Genomic DNA, 24,667 nt, shown 5'->3' on the forward strand with positions numbered 1-24,667 from the left:
TGTCTGCTGAACTCCAGGAGGTCTCAGATGGTTCCACATGCCTGGGCATCAGAACTGAACACAACTCGTTTGGCTTTGTGAAAGAGCCAAGGGTAAACTATGTACAGAATGTGGTTTTATTAGCAAACAGAAGGAAGGGAAAGGGGATTTAGGTCAACCAAAAACTTTCAGGAATTGATTTCAAGCTCATTAGCTTATTAGAATCAGTAAAGAAATAACAGATCAGGAAATAACCGATGTGTGTTCTTTAACTGCCTAAATATTAAATGTGTCAATGTGCATTGTTAATGATGGGTCATTTTAACATTTACCTCTCACCATCCCCCCATTTTCTTTTTAACAGAAACTTCTAAAGAGCTTGAAAAGAAAATAAAAATTGTTCTGTTGAAAAATAATTTGTAGACCAAAATAGGAGGGCTCTTTTCTCCTTTTCCATTTCTTCTGCTTTTTATCTGGTCAAGCAGGAGAAATAGTTCCTGCCTGGTTGCCCCTGCCACTATGGGAAGCATATAAGAAGTTTCCATTAAATTAAAAAATGTGTCTCTTAAGGGGACTCGAGAATTGATTTACCTACAGTTTATCTTTGGGTGTCTAATCTGGTATTTTATATATATTATTTGCTGCCAAAACCCAACAGTTTTGCCTCTAACATAATTTAATTTTAGGCGTTACCATATATTTCAAAATTGCTATAAGCTGTTGCAAACACCTTCTTTGAAAATTGAGAAATTAATGTGTTTTTTTATTTCAAAGCGGTCCTCTGGAACAAACTTAGAGTGATGTCATCCATAACTAATAACATGATGGTCATACTAGTTTTGAGTTACTCTGTTCTGAGAAAAACAAGTAAATACCCAGTTTATTCTGCTCTGTAATAAAAATTACTATAATGCTGTTAGCTATTAAAAAAATCAGTTTAGTTTAATTCAGTTGTCAAGGTACATATTGTTTTTAACATTAAAGGCATAAAGAAATAAGAGTGTGAGTATGTATAATTGTCTCAGATTTCAGGTGTGATAATTTAAAATAATGAGAGTTGTTATAGACACTGTGGGCTTTAATTTAGAGCAGGAAAATTATTGTGAATAATGATAGGTTTTGTTCTAGTATTTATATTCTTTAAGATAAGAAGGAATAAAATAACCTAAATAGGGCTTCATGGTTAGAATGCATTTGATTTTTTATTATTATTAGGTTTCAGCTCTAATACTGTAACTCCAGACTTTTATAGGTAGTACTGGAAAAACTCTTGAGATTCTCTCCCTACATTTTCCCTTCTGTAAAGTGGAAGTAGTCTGTATTATCTCCATCTAAAGGAGGTTTCTGAAGACTAATCCGTTTGCAATAATCAGGCAGTGGTTCTTGTTGCCACAGGGTAAGAATGGAAACAAGGAATCCTTCACAGTCAGCTACAGAGTATTGGTGTTAAATGGTCTGTACCAGAGTGTCTGCTTATGCATGGTGTCAGTAGGTTGTCCATCTCATAATCCATATGCTATCTTATTTAGCCTTTAACTGTAATTTTTATAACACATATGTGAAGACTCAGAAAAGGTGCCCAGAGAGGGTTAAGTTTTTATTCTTGGTCTTCTGTAAGTACTCTTGACATACCAGGTCAAGGAGTTGAATCAAAATCCCTTCCAGAAGCATTAAAAACCAATTTTCCAAATATACATATTCATAGTTTCTATAACAGCACATTCACTTTTTGGGGAAAAAGTCAGAAATAGACATCCCAATTCTCTGCTCCCAAAAGCTGTGTCAAAAGAACATTGGTAAGCCTGAACAATGACGCAGTCTGTCTTCAGGCAGGGTTAGGAGGAGGGCTGTCTGTGCTAACTTTGATCAGACCCTGTAGCGGGCAATTACTGCATTGTACACTTTGTGTCTTCATATTTTGTGGATGGGTGTTGTGGAGGGATGGGATATTCCACCAGCAGGTTTCAGGGATATCTGCTGACAGCAGGGGAATGGTGAACCACAGGGCTTCGGGTCCTGTGCCAAGCACTGCCAGGGCATTTTGCTTTACTTTGGACAACCCCTTTTCACTGGGATATGTTCACTCCAGGCTTGACCTGCCTCATCTTCTCTGGGCTGGGACACTCTTCCTCACATCCAGGCAAGCACTGCTGCCTTCCCAGCTGGCCCCGTCACCCAGGGAGAAGAGCAGTGTTTACTTCCCACCCTCATTTTCACCTTATAGTCTTCCCAGTTGCATCTGAGCTGACATTAGTTGATCTAATGACTTCCTTAGGATTTAAAATGACCAAATTCCTTAATTCACAGTCTCTACTTGCATGACCCTTTGAAGCCCTAGTCTCTTTGCTGGTAGTATCCCAGCATTCCCAGCCAGGACTCTGTCTCAGTTTCCTCTCTCAGACAGTGCCAGACCTAATCTTTGCATTTTGTCTGCCCCTGTAGGACTTTTTTTTCCAGCCAATGTTATTCTTCTCCTTCTAGATTTGGTTCTTTTTCCTTCTTTGAGGTCAGCTGATGTCCTCCTCGGCACTGCCCAGTCCCAGAGGAAGAGCAGCAGTGGGAAGCAGGAGTTAAGAGGGTGAGAGGCAAACTCACTGCACCCAGTTTAATGAGCCTGGGGTAGAGCCACCCCCCACCCAGAGGATGAGAGGTTTTGGCTGTACAAATTCAAACCATGAACCCTAAGAAGCATATAACTGTACTGGACATGTTTGTTTTACTGGTACTATCAGGCAGTAATAGGGTAGTCCTGGAAGTCTGTTTAAGAACAGATGCTGGGAAGTGTTACTTTCAGTAAAAGCTTACTTAAACAACTTCTTAAACTTTTTCTCTCTGAAATGATATATTTTTTTTCTCCCTCCAAACCACTGAATGGCTTACTTTCAGTCAGACCTAACTGTAGTTAGTTCTACTCAATGTATTTATTTTAGTAAAGTGTGTCAAAATTGAGATGCAGTCTCAGTTGAGAGGTCAGAAGAGCAAAATTAACTTAAACTTCAGCCTTAAGGACAGTAAACAGAAGGAGGTTAATTTGTGAAAATGAATCCTTCTGGTGGAAATTAAGATGAGCAAAGACAAGCAGAGAGAGACAGAGAGAAACCCAGTTGCGGTGTGTGGATAATATACTGGATGTGAGTTTCAGGCATGGCACCACTACCACCACTCCTGATGTATTTATCAGCTAGCAGTAGAATTGTTAAAGTTGTTCATGGGTAGTGCAGGGGTAAGGGTTGAATTTGTTGATCTTAAAGGTCTTTTGCAGCCTTGTTGATTCTATGATATTGTTGGTGTCTTCATATCTCAGAGGACACGTGGGCAAGACTGAGACTGAGTTATGGGGAATAACTGAAAAGAAGTAACCACCCAGTCTTTAAAGCCTTTTTTATGTCAGCTGTATTTTGTGGGTGCAGAGTCCTCTTGCAGCCTCTGGCACTGCCTGTCCAAGGAGGAATGATGTGGAAGTGCAAGACCAGATTGTCAGTGATGGGCTCCAAGGCTGGTTGGTGGGGACATGGCTGAGTTTTGCCTAGAGCTATGCAACAGCTTGCAAGGTAGTTAAAGGATATAAATAATAGTTTTGTGCATTATGTGCCGTAGTCCTTTTTTTCTTAATACATAAATATTCTGTGATGAAGTGCAGAATAGAAAAACATTTAGCAAATCTTTGTATCAAAAATTTAACTGTGGATCTTTAGCAAATTGTTGGCTGCAAATTATTCTTCAGAGTTTAATTGGTTTTCAGCACAGGTTGGTTTGCGTGGAAACATTGAATGCTTCCATGTTAGGTATAAATGAACCTCAGAATATAATTTGAGTATTTTCACCTAGAAATATCAATGCTGCTGAGGTTTTGTTTGTTTGTTTGTTTGTTTGTTTTTTTCAAAAATGACATTCAATACACCTTGCTAATTTGGTGGAGCTTTTTTTCAGCAAACCAGCTTGGTGGGTACTTAGGGAAAGTTCCTGATTTATTTCACGTCAGGCTAAGTAATGAGTCTAGAGTGACAGAACAAAATCCCAACATATGTCTGATATCTGATAATTTTTTTTTATTATTTTGCAATATAAACATCAAAGATTCAATTTGTTCACACAAGTTTTTGCATAAACTAAATGGGAAAATTCTGATTCACAACTGAACTAAAGAAAATACAGGACTTTGTGAAATCAAAAATGGGAAGAATTACCCCAAACACATGGGGGAAAACTTATGAGAAGAACTGCTAAGTGAATGTGTGAAGTTCTTGTTGTCTGGGGTTTTATAAAGTAACATTTCTTTAAATCCCTGAAAGTAATTCTGCAGGCAATAGGATATTTTTTCATGGTATTTTATCTCCCCTTTAACAAGTATTTAGGGATCTGCCATTTGTTCAGAAGTTACTCTCGAATCTAAAATGGATTAGTACAAGGAATATAAACATACTACTGATATTTTTTATATGCTTAAGCAGATAATGTTGCAAGCAACATCTTACACTGATGTTGTTCCATACCTTTGTTAGACTTGTTTCTCTTGAAGAGTTGTCTCATAGTGATAAGCATAAATCAGCTTCTTTCAACAGATTTTGTCTTTGATAGGGTGTTCTAGTAATGCTGCTCACATACAAATAATACATCTAAGCAGGTTAGATATAAGGAAGAAGCTCTTTACTGTGAGGGTAGTGTGACACTGAAGCAGGTTGCCCAAAGAAGTGGTAAATGCTCCATCCCAGGAAGTCTTCAAGGCCAGGTTGGACAGTCTTGGATGACATGGTCTAGTATGAGGCATCCCTGCCCATGGCAGGGGGGTTGGAACTTGATGATCTTAAGGTCCGTTCCGGTCCTAAACATTCTATAATTTTATGATTCTGTAAGCTTAGCATCTAGTTTTCTTAATGTGTTAATGATTTAGGGATCGAGGGGGTAGGTTTTATTGCTTTTAACAAAAAAAATCAAGCCGGCCCATGTAAAGTTTGCGATCCTGAGAAGTTGTCTTCATGTTCGAGAAGCATATCCATTTTACCTTTAATGTGACAGTTAATACAGGGGCTGATTACTTTATTAGGCAGTAGAAGTCAATAATAGCTTGCTCTGCCACTGGAGAATCCCTTTGGTAAACCTGTCAGAGAGTAAAATGCCAAGTAACCTTAATGCTTGCTCTGTTTTTGCAAATGCATTATTTAAAAATAAGTCATTTCACACTAGATGTATTTCTGTTCATTGTTAAACATGTTTAAAAATTAATGCTGTTTGCATTGGGATCTCCTTTTGTTTTGAAACATGTTTCCCCAGTCCTAGTTTGAGCTGTTACTAAAGGTTGCAGCACATGGTACATTTTTACTGTTGAAATACTCGTGGAATAACCCTGTACTTTTACTGTTCAGGAAATGTTAAAAGGTGATTTTTACAGCCCTGAGGCTTGAATTTTGCTTGGTTATTTATGAGTGGTTGGTTTGAATTTGCTCTCCCCTGCTCTTAGTTAATTCTCTTTTATTTTGGGGCATCTTCTGTAGGATCTACACATTTAGAGACTCCTCACAAAGGCCACCTCTGCCTCATAGCATGTTTCTTTTGACTCTTGAGACTCACAAAGAGAATAGGAATTTCATCTTTAGGCCTTGAGGGTTGGAAACATGCACTTTGAAATCAAACATCCAAGTGTTGCGCAGAAATGATATATTAACTGGATCGCACATACTTTAAAGTGAGTATCTGTCTCTCCCATTGAATTGATTCCAATTTGTTTAAATGTGTTTCCATTTAACCTCTTTTTGTTTTAATAATTCCTGGATTCTACTCTCTCTTTCTCAGCACCAACTGGTGCTTTTTAGAAAAGCTTCCATGGGAGGAGTTGTAACAGTGTCTGACTCAACCTCACTTGGGAGTGCTGTCTCTTGGGGATCTCTATTCTTCCTTGGAACACAAATTTAACCTTGACCCTGGGCAACCATTTCTTGAAAACTGACAGTAAGCCACTTTTTAATTTGTGCTTCCAGAAAAGAAGCAGAAAGATCCAGCTGCCTCGCATTTTGCTCTTTTTCAGTGTGACCTCTTGTGTTTGCCCAGTGCATCCGAGTTTCTGTCAGCCTGGGAAAGCCTGCATCAGCAGCCTTGAGGAAAAAGGCACAAATTCCTGCTCACTTGCTGCCTTTGCATTTGGAAACAAAATTCTAAGTATGTTGCTCACTTCTAAGCTTTCAGCTGTCTCCTTTTCACCCTTCTGATTCTATGCAGCTTCTGTCACCGCTGTATTGGTGCACCCTCCATGTTCAGAATAGTTGAGCCTTGAATGTGTTTTTCATAGGGAGAGCAGTGTTTCAAATAGAGGTTGTCACGTCTTTGCAGGCTATATTACTTCTTCCTTTTCTTAGAGTATTTTATTGCTTTGGCTGAAGTGGAGATTTTCAGGCGGAAGCATGCGAGTGTTGTGAATGGAGTATCTCATCATGGAAAGGTGCTGTCAAAAAATCTCTTCTGTAACTTTGAGGAGGGTTCACTCCTTGATTAGCAAGATAACCCAAAAAAGACTGAGCAAAGTGCTGGGTACTTAAGCCATAACTTCCAGGGCTCTTTGAAGTGCCTGGGCTGCTGCTTACCCGAACTATCCCTGTGCCAACCTTTTGTACTCTGTAAGTGCCAAGCTGAGGCATGACAGGATGAAACACGTGGGCAAATACACTTCATGACAAGCACTGACAGAACTGCAGTTTTGGGAAAATGAGCTTTCTACTCTTATTTACAGGAAATACTAGGAAAATATTACATTTTCATTTTAAAAGACAAACTGTACACCAAAGATAACACACCTAAACCCAATCTACCTGCACGTCTCTTGGCATTAGAGTTGTAAGCACATCTGTATGCTATGCAGAAGCAAAATTACTTCTGCTAGAGCAAGCACTTTTTGTCATTTCAAACCTAGATTGTGTTTCTTTTACTGTGAGGTGTTACCAAATCTAACCTGCAGAATATTCACAGTTATTTAGATCTCACCCTTCAGGCATCATGATCAGACCTGAAAGCTGCCAGAGTTCTTCACTGCATGCTCAGAAGACTTCACTTCTGCATCACTGAGCCTTGGTGTTTTGGTACAGCTGTGGCAATGACGTGGTTAAAATTATGGGTAGCTTTTCAGAAGGAGTGTGATTTTTTTCTCATCTCAGTATCCTGAGATGATAAAAGCTCTGACAAAACAAAATCATCCTGCCTGAAATTTCTCCTGACAGAACAGAATGAGGTGGGGCAGCACAGTGACAACCAGGAGGGTTTGTGTGATTTGACGAAGAGTTAAAACATTAGCAATGCATTTTTTAACTTCCTGTCCTCAAAGCCAGCTTATTTTATAAATGCTAAATTTAGTCTGTTTGGTTTCCGTCATCAAGGACAGCTTTTTTGGTATGCTTTCTTACAAATTGTTTGACCTTGGGAGATTGCTGCCAGAAAGAACACTTCAGAAGCTGTCAACTGATTGTTGGAGGTTTGTAAACTCTGTTGTGTTGGAGCAATAAAACTCCACAAAGACGTAAAGGCTCACTGAAGCTTAGTACCCTGTGAAGTTGATGAGCTGTGAGGCATCAGGATGAGTTGCTGGAAACAAAATGATCTTTGCTTTTTCACTGGTTTTAACCTCAGTTCTGTGGAAACTATGAGCACTTCGTGTTTTAGTTATGGATGGGGGACAATACTGATAACAGGGAAGATGATTGCCATGAAAGGGGCTGTTGCAAGTTTCCCTCCTAAGTTAAGAGGTGTTGTTCAGGGGGTGGAAAGAAGATTAAGTAGAACTGTATAGTAAAGGATGGCCATCCAGTAGATAAGACATTATTGGCTATAACTTTACCATGCATCTCTCATGGTCTTGTGGCTGGTTTTGTGGCTGACTGTTTTTCCATAATGGTTGGGGAAAAGGGCAGTAAGGAATGCTTTTTTACACAGCCAAGAACAGCTTTGTGAATAGGGAAATCACGTGTTATGTTCCTGGCGGTGTTTATTAATGGCAAGCTAATGAAACAGAGCACTGCAGAGAATACTGGTGTACAGCTGTAAGGAGTAGGCACAAAAAACGTGATCCAAGAGCAGTGACTAATAGAGGCTGCAGGTTTATTAAAAAGCCTTTTCTAGCAGGGAGACATCCTAACCTGCCTTCCAGTTACATTTCAGCCTGGATTTGAGTGGATGGTGAGCAGGATTATTGGCATGATATGATGGCATTGTTGCAGAGAGGAGCATTAATGAGATTTGCCTCTGAGTCCCAGCTGGATGGAGGCAAGGATAAAGCTGTCCCTGTCCTTCGTAGCAGTGGCAGGAACAGTACAGATGCTCCTGCATTCTGAGATGAGGGAAGCCACATGGAGCTATACCCCCTCATGTTGTATTTCCGTGGTCTGGGCTGGTTTCCAAGGCAGCCCTCTGGGTTACAGGGACCTCAGGCTGAACCCTTTCTAACCCACCAAATGCTCTGAAAGCTGCCAGACTCTCAACAACAGAGTTTAGACTCCTAAAACCAAAACGAAGTTTGCAAAAGCAACATGGATACTTTTGGTAGCCAGACCAGAAAACCCATTTCAGATGCTCAAGTTAGCAATCAGCTGAGCCCACACCACAAGAAGCCCAGTTAATTAGATGAGGGTGGGAAGGCAGGAATAGAAAGACAGAATTAAAAAACATGCAACCATTTGGTTTTTATCCAGTTGACTTTAGGATCTGATAGAATGGCTGGAAGTATACCTCTGAATATCCCAGCTGTTGTGAGCTTCTGAATTAGAAAACATGTGGTTCCATTAAATAAAACTAACATCAACACTCATCATCTAGGGAAATGAATAGTTAATTGTCAGTTAATAATATTCTGGGGAAATTCTAAGAAATAGTATGCTGAGCCCTCTCTTTTGGCTTCATTGCTACTCTTCGTCCTGTAGTTCCTAATTCTGATATAGTCATTGCCGTTGGGAAAGGTTTGCTTATGTCATCCATTTTCAGAAAATAATGATAATTTAATGTTCAAAGTTTCGATTCAGATAATAGAACTTTGGCAGTTGAAATAAAACCTGAGATTGTGAAGAATCATCCATACCACTTGTAGGTCACTGTAAGGGAGTGTGAGTTGTTAGAGCAGATCTTTTTGTTCACAACCACCAGCACAGAATATAACACTTGTTTACAATTTTTATCTGAAGTACAGGATGTACAAACCTGTTTTGATAAGGATCCTGCTGTCTTTTGTAATGTTGACTGACATCAGTCACGGCCTGAATTTACTAAAGAAAGGGCATTCTTAGTCTTAAGAGTTTTGGCAGGGAAGGGAGGTCATTGAAGGACATACCAGTTTTCATCCTGTTTGGAGAAATTCATGAAGGGGTTTGTAGAGGTTTCAAGTTTAGTTTCACTGCTGAAGACTGAAATAGTGCTACCAACTGTAGTACCATAGTACATAGAGACTGCATAGCCCCTCCAGTACCTCTGGACAAGAACAGGATATCTACCAAAAGATAGATGCAATGTAAGAAATGTACAGTGCAAAAGTAAACGCAATAGAGCTATTTAAAGGGAAAGGGATTTATATGATTGACTGCAGTTACGTGGTACTTATTTCTCTTTTTTTTTTTTATTCCCAAAAGACTAGGTGTAATTACTATAGGAAAACAAAGGCCTGTTAGGACAATCAAGAAAAATCTGTAGGTCATGACCTGTGTTTTGTCTCAGAGACAATTGACTCTATCTGCGGAACAAGTAATTTGTATGGTGTCAGCTATGTGGTGGTTTGGTGGTTTTCCTTACCTTTCCTGTAAGGGACCTGATGCTGCTTGCTGCAAAGGCAGGTGTGGGACTCTGGGGCAGACTGTGCTCCGTTTGGTGATGGATTGCTTTCAATGGCCATGTGGATCCATTGCGAAAAGTCTCAGACACATCCTGGAAGTCACAAGAGTCCTGGGAGCAGTCTGATGTGCTTACACTGGGTACATAAATCTGTGGTGCCCTTAGAGCACTTGAGAGTGCTCTGAAAAGCAGTGGGGGCAGCAACAGGAGGGTACTCAATCCTTCAGCACACTGGGTCAGCAGCATTGGGTCAACCTGAAATCTGCCTCTGGCACCCAGGGGAAGCCTGGAAGAATAGCAACATGTAGGATTTCCTCTGTGGCACATTATCTGCCCTCTGGATGGAGCTGGCAATTTATACTGCTTCTAGGTAACCCTTGCCAGCTGTTCGCACAAGGGTATCCCTCATCTCCCTTGTATGAGGGTTGGTCTTGTTTATCCTTCTTCTCTCAGACATTTAAGATAGATGTTGCCTTTAGTCTTAAGAAGATTTGGGTATAGCTTGTGCAGGGTGTCCTTCTCTGCCTTGCCTGCACTGTGCCACCAGTCAGTTCAGTTCAGCAGAACCAGTCTGTTTGCCCATTGCATATACAAGACTTGTTCAGAGTTGACAAATTGTCTGCTTGTGCCATGTGTATTTATGGTTTTGTCTTTGTCATGGTACATACGGTATGCCTAATGCAGAATCTCTTCACTGGCAATACCCAGGCTAAGGTGTTTCAGAGGAAAGAATAAGAGATCATCACTGGGCAATTACAAGTTTTGCCTTCTTGAGGAAGAGGTTTTTGTAACCTTATCACTTGTAGCTGGTTATGCACTTCATAAACCTGTTCTTCACTCTGTGTTCTTCTTTAGCAGGAGGACTTCCCATTGTCTTTATAAAAGAATTTTTTGCTTTTGTTATTTGTATTACAGCAAAACAGCAGGGTCCAGGGACCGGATGAATTGGGGTCCCTTTGTTTTAGGTTGATTTGTGTATGAATAGAGGAAGAGACTCGCTGTACCAGAGATGTTCTTGCTTTCAAATGGGGGAAAATGCCAGCTCCGGGAGCCAGTGTAAATCAGCTGAATAGCTGGGATCTACCAGAATATTTCAGCTTTCGGCATGCCAGGGATACTACACACTTAGGCTGTTATTATTGCAATTTTTAATGTTAGTGTTTCTATTTTCCCTTTGCAATAGAATTCCATTCTGTGATGAAATTTGGCTTAGACTCAAAACCAGGATTCTTCGTGAAAATATTTAACATAGTTCATTATAAAAATCTCAAAGTAAATTCACAGCTTGCTTGACTGTTAACTTACTTAGAGTAGATGAATTAAAATATTTGTGGCTTAAATATTTCTGACTTAATATTTTTAGATACTTAGTAAATACTGTAATCTAGAGATTGAGAGAATGCATTTAGAGCTGCTTCGGTACCATAAAAAGATTACTTGTTAGATCTGTATATGGAATAATTGCTTTGGGTAAACTGAGATTTGAAGTAGCTTGGCAAATGTTTTTTATTGAGGTTGATTTTCCGTACTACAGCACATGATAGCGTGAGTCTGTGCCTGTAGAGGAGCTCTGCTACAGTACAGTGCCATGGAGGTTCTCAGCTGAGGAACTGAGAGCTGGACTGGGTCTTTTCTGCCAGGTAATCAATGGGCATTCCCTTCCTTGCTCTGCCTGTTGAAAATTACTTGAAAAAAAACATTTTTAAAGAGTATGATGTACTATTGGAAAGATACCTCAAAGGAGCTTCTCAAGGAATCTATCTTTGGCCTAGCATTATTCAAAAATTCTGTTAACCTCTTTGATGATGGAAATAAGAAATAAAACTATAAAAATAGCAGATGGTGCCAGTCTAGAATAAATTTAGATGAACCAGCTTTGAAGGAGCTATGTATTCTATGCTTTTGTGTAAAGCATCATAGGACTATTTTGTGAAGTCAGGAAAATTGTTATTAATTAAAATGGGAAAAATAAAAGAAAATTATAACAAAAATCTAATGTGCTAATTCAGAATAATGAATTGCTGTAGCTGTTGGTCCCTGTAACAGGGCAGCCATACAAACATGGGGCTCTGTTCTGACCTGTAAGTTCATTATCAGTAAGTACACAGAACGCAAAAAGTCAAACATTGAGCTGAAGGACTATGGTTAGTGTAAAGCACTGCCTTCCAAAAAGTGGTGTGGAAAAACTGCAAAGGTCACTGTAAAGGGCAAATGAGAGTGCTAAGGCTTGTTCTTTTAAAGCTGACTTACAACAGAAAGAAGCAAGGTATGCCTAATACAGAAGAAGGTAGACAAATAAAGAGAAATTACAGTCTTTGAACATTCAGAAAGTTGTTTGAAAAATGGGGTTGACCAGTATTTCTTCATGTCTGTTGGAGATAACACCAGAGAGTAATTCTGTAGCTTGAAGATAGATGTTGGGAAGAAATGTCCTGTCAATATAAATAGTGGTTATCTGTGGAGATACAGAAGTTTTTTTCACTGATGACTTTGTGTAATGCAAGGAAATAGGGTGATTTTGTAGTTTTTAATCCTGCCATCTTCCAAGATACAGGAGTAGAACTTTTTTTTATTATTCTGTTCAAACTCAACATGTCTGTGCATTTTAGCGTGATTTAAAATTCGTCCTTTAAAACTATGAGCTGACATGAGAAAAGGAAACAAATCCTGTGGCTTTCATGACCAAGTTGTGTGATGCACCTTAGCAATTGGATATGTAAGTTGTCTTTAGCCACATGTGTAACTGTGTCCTTTTGTCCTTCCTCGACAGTCTCCAAACGTCCACAATTACCCAGATATGGAAGCTGTACCCTTGTTACTAAACAACATGAAGGGAGACCCCACGGAGGATTCATTATCTACAGACCATTTCCAAACACAGACTGAACCAGTGGACTTGTCAATAAACAAAGCCAGGTCGTCCCCTACAGCAGCTTCATCTTCACCAGTTTCCTTGACAGCATCAGCCTCCTCCCCTTCTTCCACTTCTACTTCTTCTTCTTCTTCTAGTCGACCAGCTTCATCACCCACAGTAATAACGTCGGTATCCTCAGCAGCATCTGTACCGTCAGTATTAACTCCAGGTCCTCTTGTGGCTTCTGCATCTGGTGTTGGAGGCCAGCAGTTTTTGCACATTATCCATCCAGTACCACCTTCCAGCCCCATGAACTTGCAGTCCAACAAAATGAGTCACGTGCACCGTATCCCCGTGGTTGTACAGTCTGTACCTGTTGTCTATACAGCTGTAAGATCACCTGGGAATATGAACAACACTATAGTAGTACCACTGTTAGAGGATGGGAGAAGCCACGTCAAAGGTAAGGTGGAACCAGTTTTGTGCATCTGTGGCATCCTTAAAACTGCTCTTGTATGAGGAAAATGTAACAATGTTATACAGCTGCTAGTTCCAAACTTACTGTGTTGTTTGCTGAAAAGTCGTATAACTTTCACTATCAAGAGGAGCCTTTCAAAGTCTTACCCCAGATGCTCTTTAAAATAAATAGATATTTTTATAAAGATGAAAGTCAGCAGTGGTGTTAGATGCTCAGACAACTTATGCCAAGTTTTGCCCTGGGAGGAATAAGTCCCCCCGAGAAGCTGAAGAAATAGGAAAACTGAATAGTGACAAAACGTTGTAGATGAACATGGAAAACTCAGGTTATACAGATTTGGCAAGGGAAGGAGTGTCAGAGAGATTCCTTGCACAGAGAATGTGCACATTTCCGTGCACAGAGAAGGCAATCACTGGGATGTAGGAACTTGTGAAGGAGAGGAATTTGGACGAAGGAGCAGTAGCAGATGCAGAGAGATAGGTTTTATTAATCTCAAGGAGTGGCAAGGCAGTATTTTGAATCAGGTTTCTTCTTCCAGATTAAACAGCAAAGGGAAGGAAGCCACATGGAGTGTGTATGTTGGGAATGACTTTCACAGACTCAGGACCTGAGAGGCACATGAAGGTGTGAAGGGAGGAAGAAAGTACATGCCAAAAGAACAGATACACTCGGAAAGGTGTCCAAAGAACACAGAAAAGAGAGCCTGAAGAGCAACAAAAAAATGAGCACATTACAGTTACTGAGGGGGCAATAATCTGTTAGAGATGGTGGCATGATGGGTGGAAGGAAGAAAAGACAAAACATGTGTGCCCAGATACTTTGAAAAGCATAGCTTTATAAAGAAGGCATTAGTGACCGAGATGGGAACGTGAGGAGAGAAACAAGAGAGACTCATTTCAGGGTTCATTGCATATGAGTGAATAAAATACAGCTAATTCTTCCCCTGAAACGAGGTGTTGCATGAGGCGGAAAGGGAGGGTACTGACAGATAACCTTACTTCAGGGCTTATGGGACTACAGGGCATTTAGTAGTACATCTTATATCATCTCTTGTGTACCTAGTCGCATAATGAACTGGTCTCTACAACTAAAAGACCTTTTTTCTTCAACTCTCATGTATTTTTTTTATATATTGGTGACTGTGTTATTGTACAGGACCACAGTGATGGGTCATTCTGTTTAGTAGTATCCTCTTGTCCATAAATTGTTGGTTCTCCCATTCCCTCAGTATATGAGTTTGGACTGTGCCCTCTCAACAGGATTGGACATAGGAAACAAACTCATGGCTGATCTGAGTTTTGATTTAAGCCTCAAAATCACAGTTCAGAAGTTTTATTGCACTTCGTACACTGATGTAATTTAGGACATTGTGCCATTGTGTTAAGAAATGATGAATGAAAGCAGAACTTTTCACCATGTTGTTTGGGAAATAAGAAAAAGGAAAGTTTTAGTCTGTATTTTGGTTTTGGAGCTTTGAGCCGCAGCTGACCTTGAGCACATCCAAAATTTTTCCCGTTTGTTTTCATTTAAAAGGTGCTAGTTGGCTGTGGTAGTAGTCTCCTCTATAGGAAGCACTTCCTGATCTTGTAAAACTGGAACTTTGCTACCCCAGTTTTGTCAACAAAATTCCACAATTTAATGTGCCACAGAGATTTTATCCCACAAGCTCTGGGGGTTTTGACCTGACAATATCGCCTTTGTGCTGTTTTTGGCAGAGATCATTAACCAGCCTTGCAGCACCTAGTAATGTACAGCTAAAGAAAAAGAAGGGATTAAGCATTCTTTAGTTTTGTTTTTCTCATCTGTTTTGCCCATTTTGCTATCACCAGTTCTTTTGATGTAAATGTTCAGGTTAATTTGAATAAATACAATAGAAGAATAATGGGCAACAGTCCTCTAGGTAGTTATCTTTTGTCAGCTTTTGATAGAGTATGTTTTTCTTTCTTTATATGTAAAACCATATAAATAATAAAATGCAGCGACACTGCACAAATTAATTGATTAAATATATTTCAGATGTACAGAGGTGCTAACAGGATGCTGCTGTCAAGTTGAATTGGTTGTTAAGCCTCTACCAGCTGAAGGAGAAGTGCAGTTTTGGAATCATCTAGAGTAGCAACTTTCAGCTTCTACATGAATGTCAATCATTTCCAGAAACAAAAAAATACGCACATTAGAACAGAATCAATGCACAGATAGTATCAGCAGTATTTGTCGCATAATTCCTGTGTTGCTGCTGTTCTGGTGCTAAACCAGAGACCATGTTGATGATCCAGGGGTATGGTTGGGAAGCACTTAAAGTTATATTCTACATTAGCCTGTATCTAAGTCTGTTTTGCCCAGGTGAGACTTAGGCACTTCCCTGAACAGAGATGCTTCCAAGGATATGATTAATGAAAATTACATCAGACTTAAGTTCAGGCCCCTCCTGTTTTTCTAGGTACAGGTACTTAGGGGAAAACTGCAAAGAAGCAGGATATAGAGAAAGGTATATTCCCTGTTATTCACAGTTTTAGTTTCCTCATTCTGAATTTTCCTCATCCTTTCAGGTTTGACTAGAAAACATTTCATTTTTCTTTTATTGCAAAACCTTTTCAGGCCACTACCATCCTTCCTTCCAGGTGTTTTGCTCAGGTGGCTTCTGTTTCCCTGATGCTTCCCAGTTCACCTTTCTCTCTCTCAGACTAGACTGTCCTCCCAGTGGCTGCTTTTCTGGGCAGTTCAAGCAAATACTTCTTTTTCCATGTCCTGTTTAAGTTCTCTCTTCCCTCCAGAACAAGTAATCAATACCTCTGCTTGTGTTTCCCCCTTTTTCTGTCTTTCCATTTTTCCTAGTCCTTCCATTTCACTGACAGTTGTGTGTCAGTTTCAGCAGCTCTGCTTCATCTCTCCCTTCTTATCTGTTAATATTTCTAACCCATACTGTCATCTCCCCCTCTGCCACTGCACATCCTTTGCCATGGCATCATTCATCCTGGCCTCTGTTGCACTTTCCTTCAGGAGAGACTCAGATCTCCTTTTCTGCCTCCCCAAGTGCTGCTCATTTCTGCTCTCTCAGTCCTGTCTCTTCCCTCCTATTTTTCACTTACAAGGGTTCCTGTTAAATCAAACCCTTTCTGCAGCATTGCAAACCAAGTGGGTTTGCAGAAAATTAGCCCTTGTATATACGAGCTGCCAGCAGCATCCTGTCAGGTCCTGTGCCACATGCCACACCCCAAGAGGGGCAATGGAAGCCAGGGTTATCATGCTATGAAAGCACCACTCTGTCTCGTCGATGCTTTTTGCAGGATAAAAACCTCTCAGTTCTCCTAGTGCAAGTCAAAATGGGGATCAAAGCATTTTTAGAAGGGAACCAGTGGACAGTATGTTCAGTATCGGTAATACAACACTAGCCATTTATGAAAGCTTACTAAGTTTCTACAAATTAGAAACACTGTTCTGTAATCCCACAACACTCCCTCCCATATGTGTACACACACAGAGTTACATGCAGACTCCCTCACTGACCGTGCACCTTCCCCTCCCTGACATCCCCCAGATGCCCCCTAAAGTGGAGGTCTCAGTGTGCTGCCCCCCACACTGCCAGCCTAGCTGTGCAAGTTAACCCCTACATCCACATCCTCACATTATTTCATATGCACAAAGCATCATAATGTGTTAAGGCTGCCTGGGCACAGAAAGAAAGGGAGCCAGGAACAAGTCCCTGTGGGCACTGCCGTTTGGGACTGCAGCCTCTGCCACCCCCTGCAACGTGTCAAAAGAGATGAAGTCAACTTCTTTCAGTGGTGACTACTGATGTCTTGTCATCCATAGCCTTAAAAAACATTTGGAGATTTTTTTCTACATGGAGTAGGTGGCTACAATTTATTACACATTGAAGTGTTTCAGATCATTAAAATCCAGTGATAGGCTCTTTCCTCACCTTTTTTTTTTCCCCTGTTCAGCAATGGTAAGGATTGCTAAAAGGTGTAATTAGAGGCACAGCAGGTAGCAGCACCTATAGGTAAGGTTGCCTCATGGTTTCCCTTAAACCCCTGTCCTCAGTTGTTCAGAGTCTGCCTGTTGTTAACCTTTTAGGCTAAAATTTTCCATGCCGCAAATCTGCCTCAGGCTATTTCTTTTTTATTTTTTTCTTTCCTTTTGAGGAAAGTTTCAAGAAAAAACTATTCCACTTTTCCTGAGAGTGATCATCGAGAAAAAAAAGTAGCGTTCTCAGTGTTGAAAAATATATTGCAGCTTTTTTTTGGTGAAAAACTCTGGAACTTCTGGTTTTGTGCCATGAACCTCAAGTCTGGTTTGGACCACTGTCCTTTCTTTTCTTTTCTAAGCAGTTGTGGAAACCAAGTTGGGAGATCTGAAAAATCCATGGGTTCCTTCAAAGGATAAAGCAAGAAAAAATGTTGCTAAGAAAAGGCAAGGAGGAGGTTGGGAGGGGCTAGGCGGTGGGGAGAGGGCAGGATGGAAGGGAGTGGGGAAGAAAAGGAGAGCTGATGAGACAGCTACAGGTGTGTGAACATGTTCAGGAATAGAAGTGGTAAAGGGTTGAAGACGAAGGGCGAAGAAGCAAAAGGAGGGTAGAAAGGAGAACTGAGCAGGGAGAAGGAGAACAAAGAAGAGGCTTGTACGGAGAGGAGTAAGAGGGGCCTCAATGGCATCAACGCATTACCCTACAAACTCTGGTCTGATTAGCCTGAGTCCTTCCACTGCTTCAGTTTCAGAAGAGTCTTCCAATATCTAAAGGGGGCCTGTAGGAGATCTAGAAATGGACTTTTTACAAGGGCAGGTAGTGATAGAATGAGGGGAAATGGCTTTAAGCTGACAGAGGGAAGAACTGGATTAGATATTAAGAAAATAACGTATACTCTAAGTGTGGTGAGACACTGGCACAGGTTGTCCAAAGAAGCTGTGGCTGTGCCATCCCTGGCAATGTTTAAGGCCAGGTTTGATGGGGCTTTGAGCAACATGGCCTAGTGGAAGGTGTCCCTGCCCATGGCAGGGGTTGGAGCTGAGTGACCTATAAGGTCCCTTCCAACCCAAACCATTTTGTAGTTCTATGAATACTGTTGACAAATCATGTCCTTCTAGCAGCAGGTTTTGCCAGTGATAGTATCCTTAAAAACTGTAGGTAGTTCAGAAGAGTTAACTCCATTCATTAAAGAGCCTTTCAGAAGCTTCCTCCTGATGATGGTGCAACTGTGATACTTCTGGGGGGTGGGTTCAAGTTTTTGGGTTCTCCCTCTTACGAGTCTTAAAGTCTTCAGAAGACGCAATCACTAGCAAAATCCAGAAGTCAGAACATTACAAGTTTAAATTTGCTGACTGGACTTCATCTGCTCCCTGTGTGTGTAAATATCTGTAATGACATTGGCCTGGACTATTTATATGTTACTATTTCTGTATGTAGACCTAGCAGAAATACACAGATTGTGTCTTTTCAAGCCATATTCTTCACTGTGGGTACCTTAACATGCAGTAAATGCAGTACCTTTTGCTACAGATTTTTCTGTGATTTAAAGCAGGTAATACCACTAGATTACATTATCCACTACCATTGTTGGGTGTTTTTTTTGTTGTTGTTGTTTGGTTTTTGTAAGTACAGCCTGTTATTTCTGCCTACTGTAAAATCCATTCCACAAAAGTAAATCCAGTTTGTAGTACAAAGTTAAAGATTTAGAGAACCATTACATATGTTTAAAGGTCAGATTATATGGTCTGTTTATATAAATTACGCTATGCAAGAGACTCTTAATTGGAACCAGTAATGTTGCCTTTTTTATTTCATACGGAGTGATTATCCTTTCTACATTTTAGTAGATGGCTATTTTGGACTTGAGTTGCATTGAGCAGAGAGTTTCTACTGTAAGTTTTTTGTTAGGCCAAAAATCTAGCGCCTTTATGTATTCCAACCTGTCCACCTCCACCCTCAGAATGTTGAATCTCTCTTCCCCTGTTTGCTTGGTTCATCTGGAAGAAATGTTAGTGGTTTTGGAAAGGAGGAGCAGGTTGGTAATGGCTAGCCAGGAAGGAGAAACATCTAGAGGAGAGGCTGACATTCAGGGTGGAACCTGCATGACTGGAGGTGGTGCATATATTTAAGAACTAGAGTAAATAGTAATCCTTGCCAGAATGGAGAGTTAAAACACGGGTTACAAGATATACTGTAGTATTTGAAATTGAGAATGAGGTTGCATGAAGACAAAGCAGCTTGGATTAACTATGGGGAGTCCTATAAATAGTTTTCTATTTAAATCTCAAAAAAAAATCATATTTCTGGTGACTCACTAGTGACATACTTTGGGTTTTCCACTACAGAAGCTCATGCTCTTCTAAGATTTATCAACAGTAGATTTAATATCATGTATGTTTTTACATAGGAGCAGGTTTGTGAAAGGGGATGAGGTAGATGTTTATTCCAAATTTATTTGAGAAGCCCAGGATAAGGAGGATTATAAAGTCCCCTCTGACGTACCCCAAGTCTCTGCACCTTTTGGAAACTGTTAATTTCTTGTCTTCCGTGCCAAGAATGCCTCTGGTCTTTCAGCTCTGTACTCTCACCAGGGCTAAGCTCTGATCTAGTTGGTTTTATCCCACAAATTTGGATCCAGCAGAAACACAGGCATAAAACTTCCCATTTATTTTATCCCTGCCTTGGGTTTCATTGTGCCTTGGACCAACTTCCTGGAAACTTTAAGTTGTCTAATAGCTCTAGACTGTTGCAGTGCGTGAGTTGCAATCTATTATTGTTTTGTAGTGGCTTTGCAAGACTTTATTTCGTGTTAAATATATTCTACCCTTATTGTTCTGCCTTTTTACTTTTGGTGCTAGAGTGTTTGTGTATAGGATGCTCAGTGAGATAAAAATCTCAGAAGTCTCAGTAGTTTGCTTTTGTGTAGATGAGGTCTCACGGCATTCAAATAGCTTAGAAAAAAGTCTTTTGCTTAAAAAAATGGTGTGGTATGTTTATGTATGCAGGCCAATGACAGAGATGCTTAAGTATGTGCACGTCTTATATCCATGCAGTCACCCTCTCCTCTGTGTTCCTCCACATAGCGTTCTGTTACAGATTTATGGCAAATTATTTGGCTGGTGAAATGATTCAAATATTGCCTTTGATTGGATCATAGCAATTAATATTCTGTGGTAGATTAGTTTCACCATGCATTCAGTACCAATTCCCATCTCTGTGAACCATAGCTGTGCTGTATGCACTTAACTGCTCTAGCCAATATAGCCCCATAAAATCTCAATAAAATCTGAAAACTGTGGAGTATGGGTAATCTTGCTATAAATTGTAATAAAAATTACCCCTGTAGACTCTATATTCTGACCATTACGTTCATGGATACTGCTGCTTTGTACATAAAGTTTTATGAAATAAATCGACCAATTCTGCTGCCCCTACCAGACACCAGGCTGTTTCGACTGAAAATCTGATAGGTGCACTCAGAGCGTTTTCCAACACATAAAGCACTTACAGTGAACTTTAAATAGGAAGAAAAATGCCATATATGTGCTTCATATAGTATGGGCCCCTCACTTACAAGAATGACGTTGAGGTGCCGGAGCGGGTCCAGAAAAGGGCAGCAAAGCTGGTGAAGGGTCTGGAGGGTAAGTCTGATGAGGAATGGCTGTGGGAACTGGGGGTGTTTGTCTGGAGTCTGGAGAAAAGGAGGCTTAGGGGGTACCTGATCGCTCTCTACAACTGCCTGAAATGTGGTTAGTGCAGTGGGGTCAGTCTCTTCTCCCAAGTAACAAGCGATAGGACAAGAGGTAATGGCCTCAAGCTGCACCAGGGCAGGTTTAGACTGGATATTAGGAAAACTTTCTTCACAGGGAGGGTGCTCAGGCATTGGAACAGACTGCCCAGGGAAGTGGTGGAATCACAGCCCCTGGAAGTGTTCAAAACCCATATAGATGAGGCCCTCAGTGACATGGTTTAGTGGTGATCTTGGGAGTCCTGGGGTAATGGTTGGACTTGATGATCTTAAAGGTCTTTTCCAGCCTAGTTGATTCTATGATTCTAATATTCTATGACCAGCTTAGGAGAAGAAAATAATGAGTATTGTCATTCCCATGCATTTGCTAGGTCCGTAAAGCCAGGATTTGGTTTTCTAAGGCACCTTAAGTAAACCTGAGTATAACACTTACTCTTTGAGGGTATCATTTCAAACAGCTCATGTATATCTGCATCTGGAAGTGTTTTTTCCACTGGTAAAAACACACAGTGGTGTTCTCCTTTGACGTTCTCCTGTACGTGGGTGGGCTCAGCACATCTGAAGGCACCCATCTCCCTTTGATGGCTGTATGGGAGGGCTGGGATGGTTGCATTTGCAATACAGGTACCTGAAAATAGCAGGAATAGGCTCTTGCCTCCCCTCCTGTGTCATCCAGCTCTGGAGGTTGAAGGCTCTGAGGAAGAATGAGGGCTGATGGAAATGTACTGCTAGGTGTTGGTGGGTCATGGAGTCATTGCAAGGCCAGATTATTATCATTGTTAGGTTCCAGCTACCTTTTTCACAGCATTTCTGATGCTGGCAGATTAATAGAATATTGTGGTAAAGCATGAGTGCTGTATAATTTCCTTGACCATATTTTCTAATACCATCCTTCTGAGGAGTTGGCAGCAAATGTTGCTTTGTTATTTGAGTCCTTCATTCTCAGCAGACACAGGCACATACGTGTGTAACAGGAGTACTAATGAAATTCTTGTAAATGTCAATTTTGGGGTGTGGGGTAGTAGTTGATTTCCATTCCTAAAAGCAGTAAGTGCAAGGCGACCGTCGCTTACAGCTAGAGATATCTTTTACCTGCTGCATGCCAGCATGCACTGGAAGCAGTTAGAGAGGAGATTCTAAGTCAGACATTTGGCAACAGCAAACATGAGTCTTTTGGCTACATCACATTTCTGCATTGTTTAAATTTCCATTACAATAAAAACCTGTGGCTGTGTTTGTGATAGCAAACACATCACCCTGGCGTGGATCGGAACTAGCAAGGCCAGAATGGCCTCCCCACTATACAGGCTAGCACAGCTCTTGGTGTTACTGTTCCCACTACAGATATCTGTAACCCTGCTTGTGGCTGGAAAGTCTAGTGGGTTGATGTCAAGACTGGAGATCTCATCACAAGCAGTCATTTTGAACAGCAGGTTAAATATTAGGCATCCTTCAGAGAAAGCAGGGTGAGAAACTTCTTAGAATCATAGAATAGTTAGGGTTGGAAAGGACCTTAAGATCATCAAGTTCCAACCCCCCTGCCATGGGCAGGGACACCTCGCTCTAAACCATATCACCCAAGGCCTCGTCCAACCTGGCCTTGAACACTGCCAGGGATGGAACATTCACAACCTCCTTGGGCAACCTATTCCAGTTCCTCACCACCGTAACAGGAAAGAATTTCTTCCTTATATCCAATCTAAACTTCCCCTGTTTAAGTTTGAACCCTTTACCTCTTGTCCTGCCACTACAGTCCCTGATGAAGAGTCCATCCCCAGCATCCTTACAGGCCCCCTTCAGATACTGGAAGGCTGCTCTGAGGTCTAATATATGAGGGCTGCTATGAGGTTAATATATGAAACAAAAGCAAAACGACTCTGAATTTGGAAATCCTTTCAAGAAGCAGTAGATTTTTAATTATTTTAAGAGAGCAACTAAGCATAATTTAGTTTGTATTATGTGGTGTATCAGCAGACCTACATTTATGTACGTTTACAAAGTTACTGCAGAGAAGTTAACTTAATGCAGAAAACTGAGGTTTTAAGGCAAAAGTGAGCCAGAAGCTTCAATATTTTAGGATGCTGCTTTCACACCAGCAAGTATCGTCTTGTAATGAGTCATTTCGGCATTAGTTAATACTATGTGGTTTAGCTATAACGAGAGGCAAAACTGATGATTACTTAGTTTTCTCCTGCTCTTAAATATTTCATTCATCTTTAACCCAAGGGGCTCATATGTGCCTTTAAATCAAAGATAGCTTATAGATGTGAAACTACTTCTAGTGGGTCTTCATGAGCCTACTGATGGAATTAGTTTTCATCCCTTTCACTCGCAGGAGATTTGGCAGGAGGAAATAAATCAGGTTGTGGCAACTGAAACCTGCCAGTGGTGATAGAAGTTTGTTGGTGTACACCCTTTTCATGCCGAGAAGGGCACAGATTCGGGCCACCTACAGGCATCCAGCTGCAGGATTTCTGGCGGCACTTGGCCTTGCCTGACCAGGTCAGAATACTTGGGCTGCATATCCCTAAATAATCACTGGAAGGAAGCAAAGCGATTAGAACATATTCATGTGGAGCCTGAATATGATAGGGGACAGCATTTACCCAACAGCTAGTAACACCAGCATGTGTGTGAGAAGTGAGAGGAGGCATGCTGAGTTCTTGTCAGTCTGGAGAGATTGAAATCCATAGTCTCCCCTTCCCAAGAGGTGCCCTAATGTGGACAGGGGCACCAGTTTAGAGAGAGAAGGAGAAAAACACCCTTGTGGCGTGGCTCTATGCTCATGTTTTTCCCCTGGGAATGTGGAGGCTGAATTCCGTTCTGAGGGGTTTGTTTGCTGGCACGCTGGATCCTTCCTGGAGATTGTGCTTCCATGATACGGCTAATACCATGTCAGAACCAACACAGCCTTGTGCCAGAAAGCACAAATTCAATCAGTGCTTGTTAGAAAGTTGCTGTGCAAGTTTAAATCTGTTCCAGCATTGTAGAAGGGGCTATTTTGTCCTGAGAAACAGGATCAGGTATTGTCTGGCCTCTACAGCCAGCATAAATTTTAAAGCCAAAAACTATTTAGTTCAATAAAAGTAGAAGCAAGCTTATATCTTATCCAGATCTGATTTTTTTTTCTACAGGCAACTGACAGCAGATACAACATTAATGATGGCAGTTCTGCACTATGTACAGGCTAGTATGTGCCTTATGTGAGACCCACTTGCACATCTGTCCTTAAAACAAGTGCAGAAAGTGAATTCACTTTCACTGCCCAAAGGGAAACTCCTTTTTCATAGGGTTTGGCAAAGGGGCTATTGAGAAGTGATTGCATGTATGTATGTGCATCAAGAGCAATTCTCTGTACTTTCTTTAGCAAAAAGGACATTGTTTCTTGAGGCTAACAAGGATGAAGAGCGACGTGGCTGCCTGCAGCCTTCAGCACTTGCAGACATTCTTAAGTACTCCCCTGGCTCACCAGTCCTTTCAGCACTGCGTGCTGACAGCTTGCTTCTGTAGCTCCTGTGCTCTCTTTCAATGACACCTTTGTCCCACAAAAGCAGTCTCTGACTTGTTTGTTTTTGCTTGCCTTGCCTGAGCCTCATTCACACTCCACAAAACCACCAGGTAGCTCTGCCAGACAAATCTTGCCTTTCAAGAAGAGTAGCAAGGGCAAGAAACCCAGTTCTTTTTCAGTGCCTGAGCTTTACTAATGAAATGTGTCTGCCTGTGGTAGGGAGAACTCAATTCAGTGACCCATTTTTGTGGTCCTGAGTTCAAGGAAAAGCTTGGTTGTGAGAACAAAGTACAACATGAAGGGAGGTTAGAATGCACTGGCATGTTTTGTGGCCTCTC

At 40.9% G+C, this 24,667-nt stretch overlaps 1 protein-coding gene across 4 annotated transcripts in view; it reads left to right on the top strand.

Annotated features, from left to right (window-relative positions):
- KLF12 (KLF transcription factor 12) overlaps window positions 1–24,667 on the top strand; it is a 245,384-nt gene that overhangs the window by 142,579 nt on the left and 78,138 nt on the right. For all 4 annotated transcript variants that reach the window (XM_061367760.1, XM_061367761.1, XM_061367762.1 and 1 more), the window contains one exon: window positions 12,545–13,091. In XM_061367760.1, the coding sequence (XP_061223744.1) occupies window positions 12,545–13,091 (547 nt within the window). The remainder of the gene's footprint in view (window positions 1–12,544; window positions 13,092–24,667) is intronic.

Source organism: Neopsephotus bourkii, unplaced genomic scaffold (genome assembly GCF_033783945.1).
Source record: "Neopsephotus bourkii isolate Nb327-2 ecotype Australia unplaced genomic scaffold, CSIRO-AGI_Nbou_v1 NB_1394, whole genome shotgun sequence".
NCBI lineage: Eukaryota > Metazoa > Chordata > Aves > Psittaciformes > Psittacidae > Neopsephotus > Neopsephotus bourkii.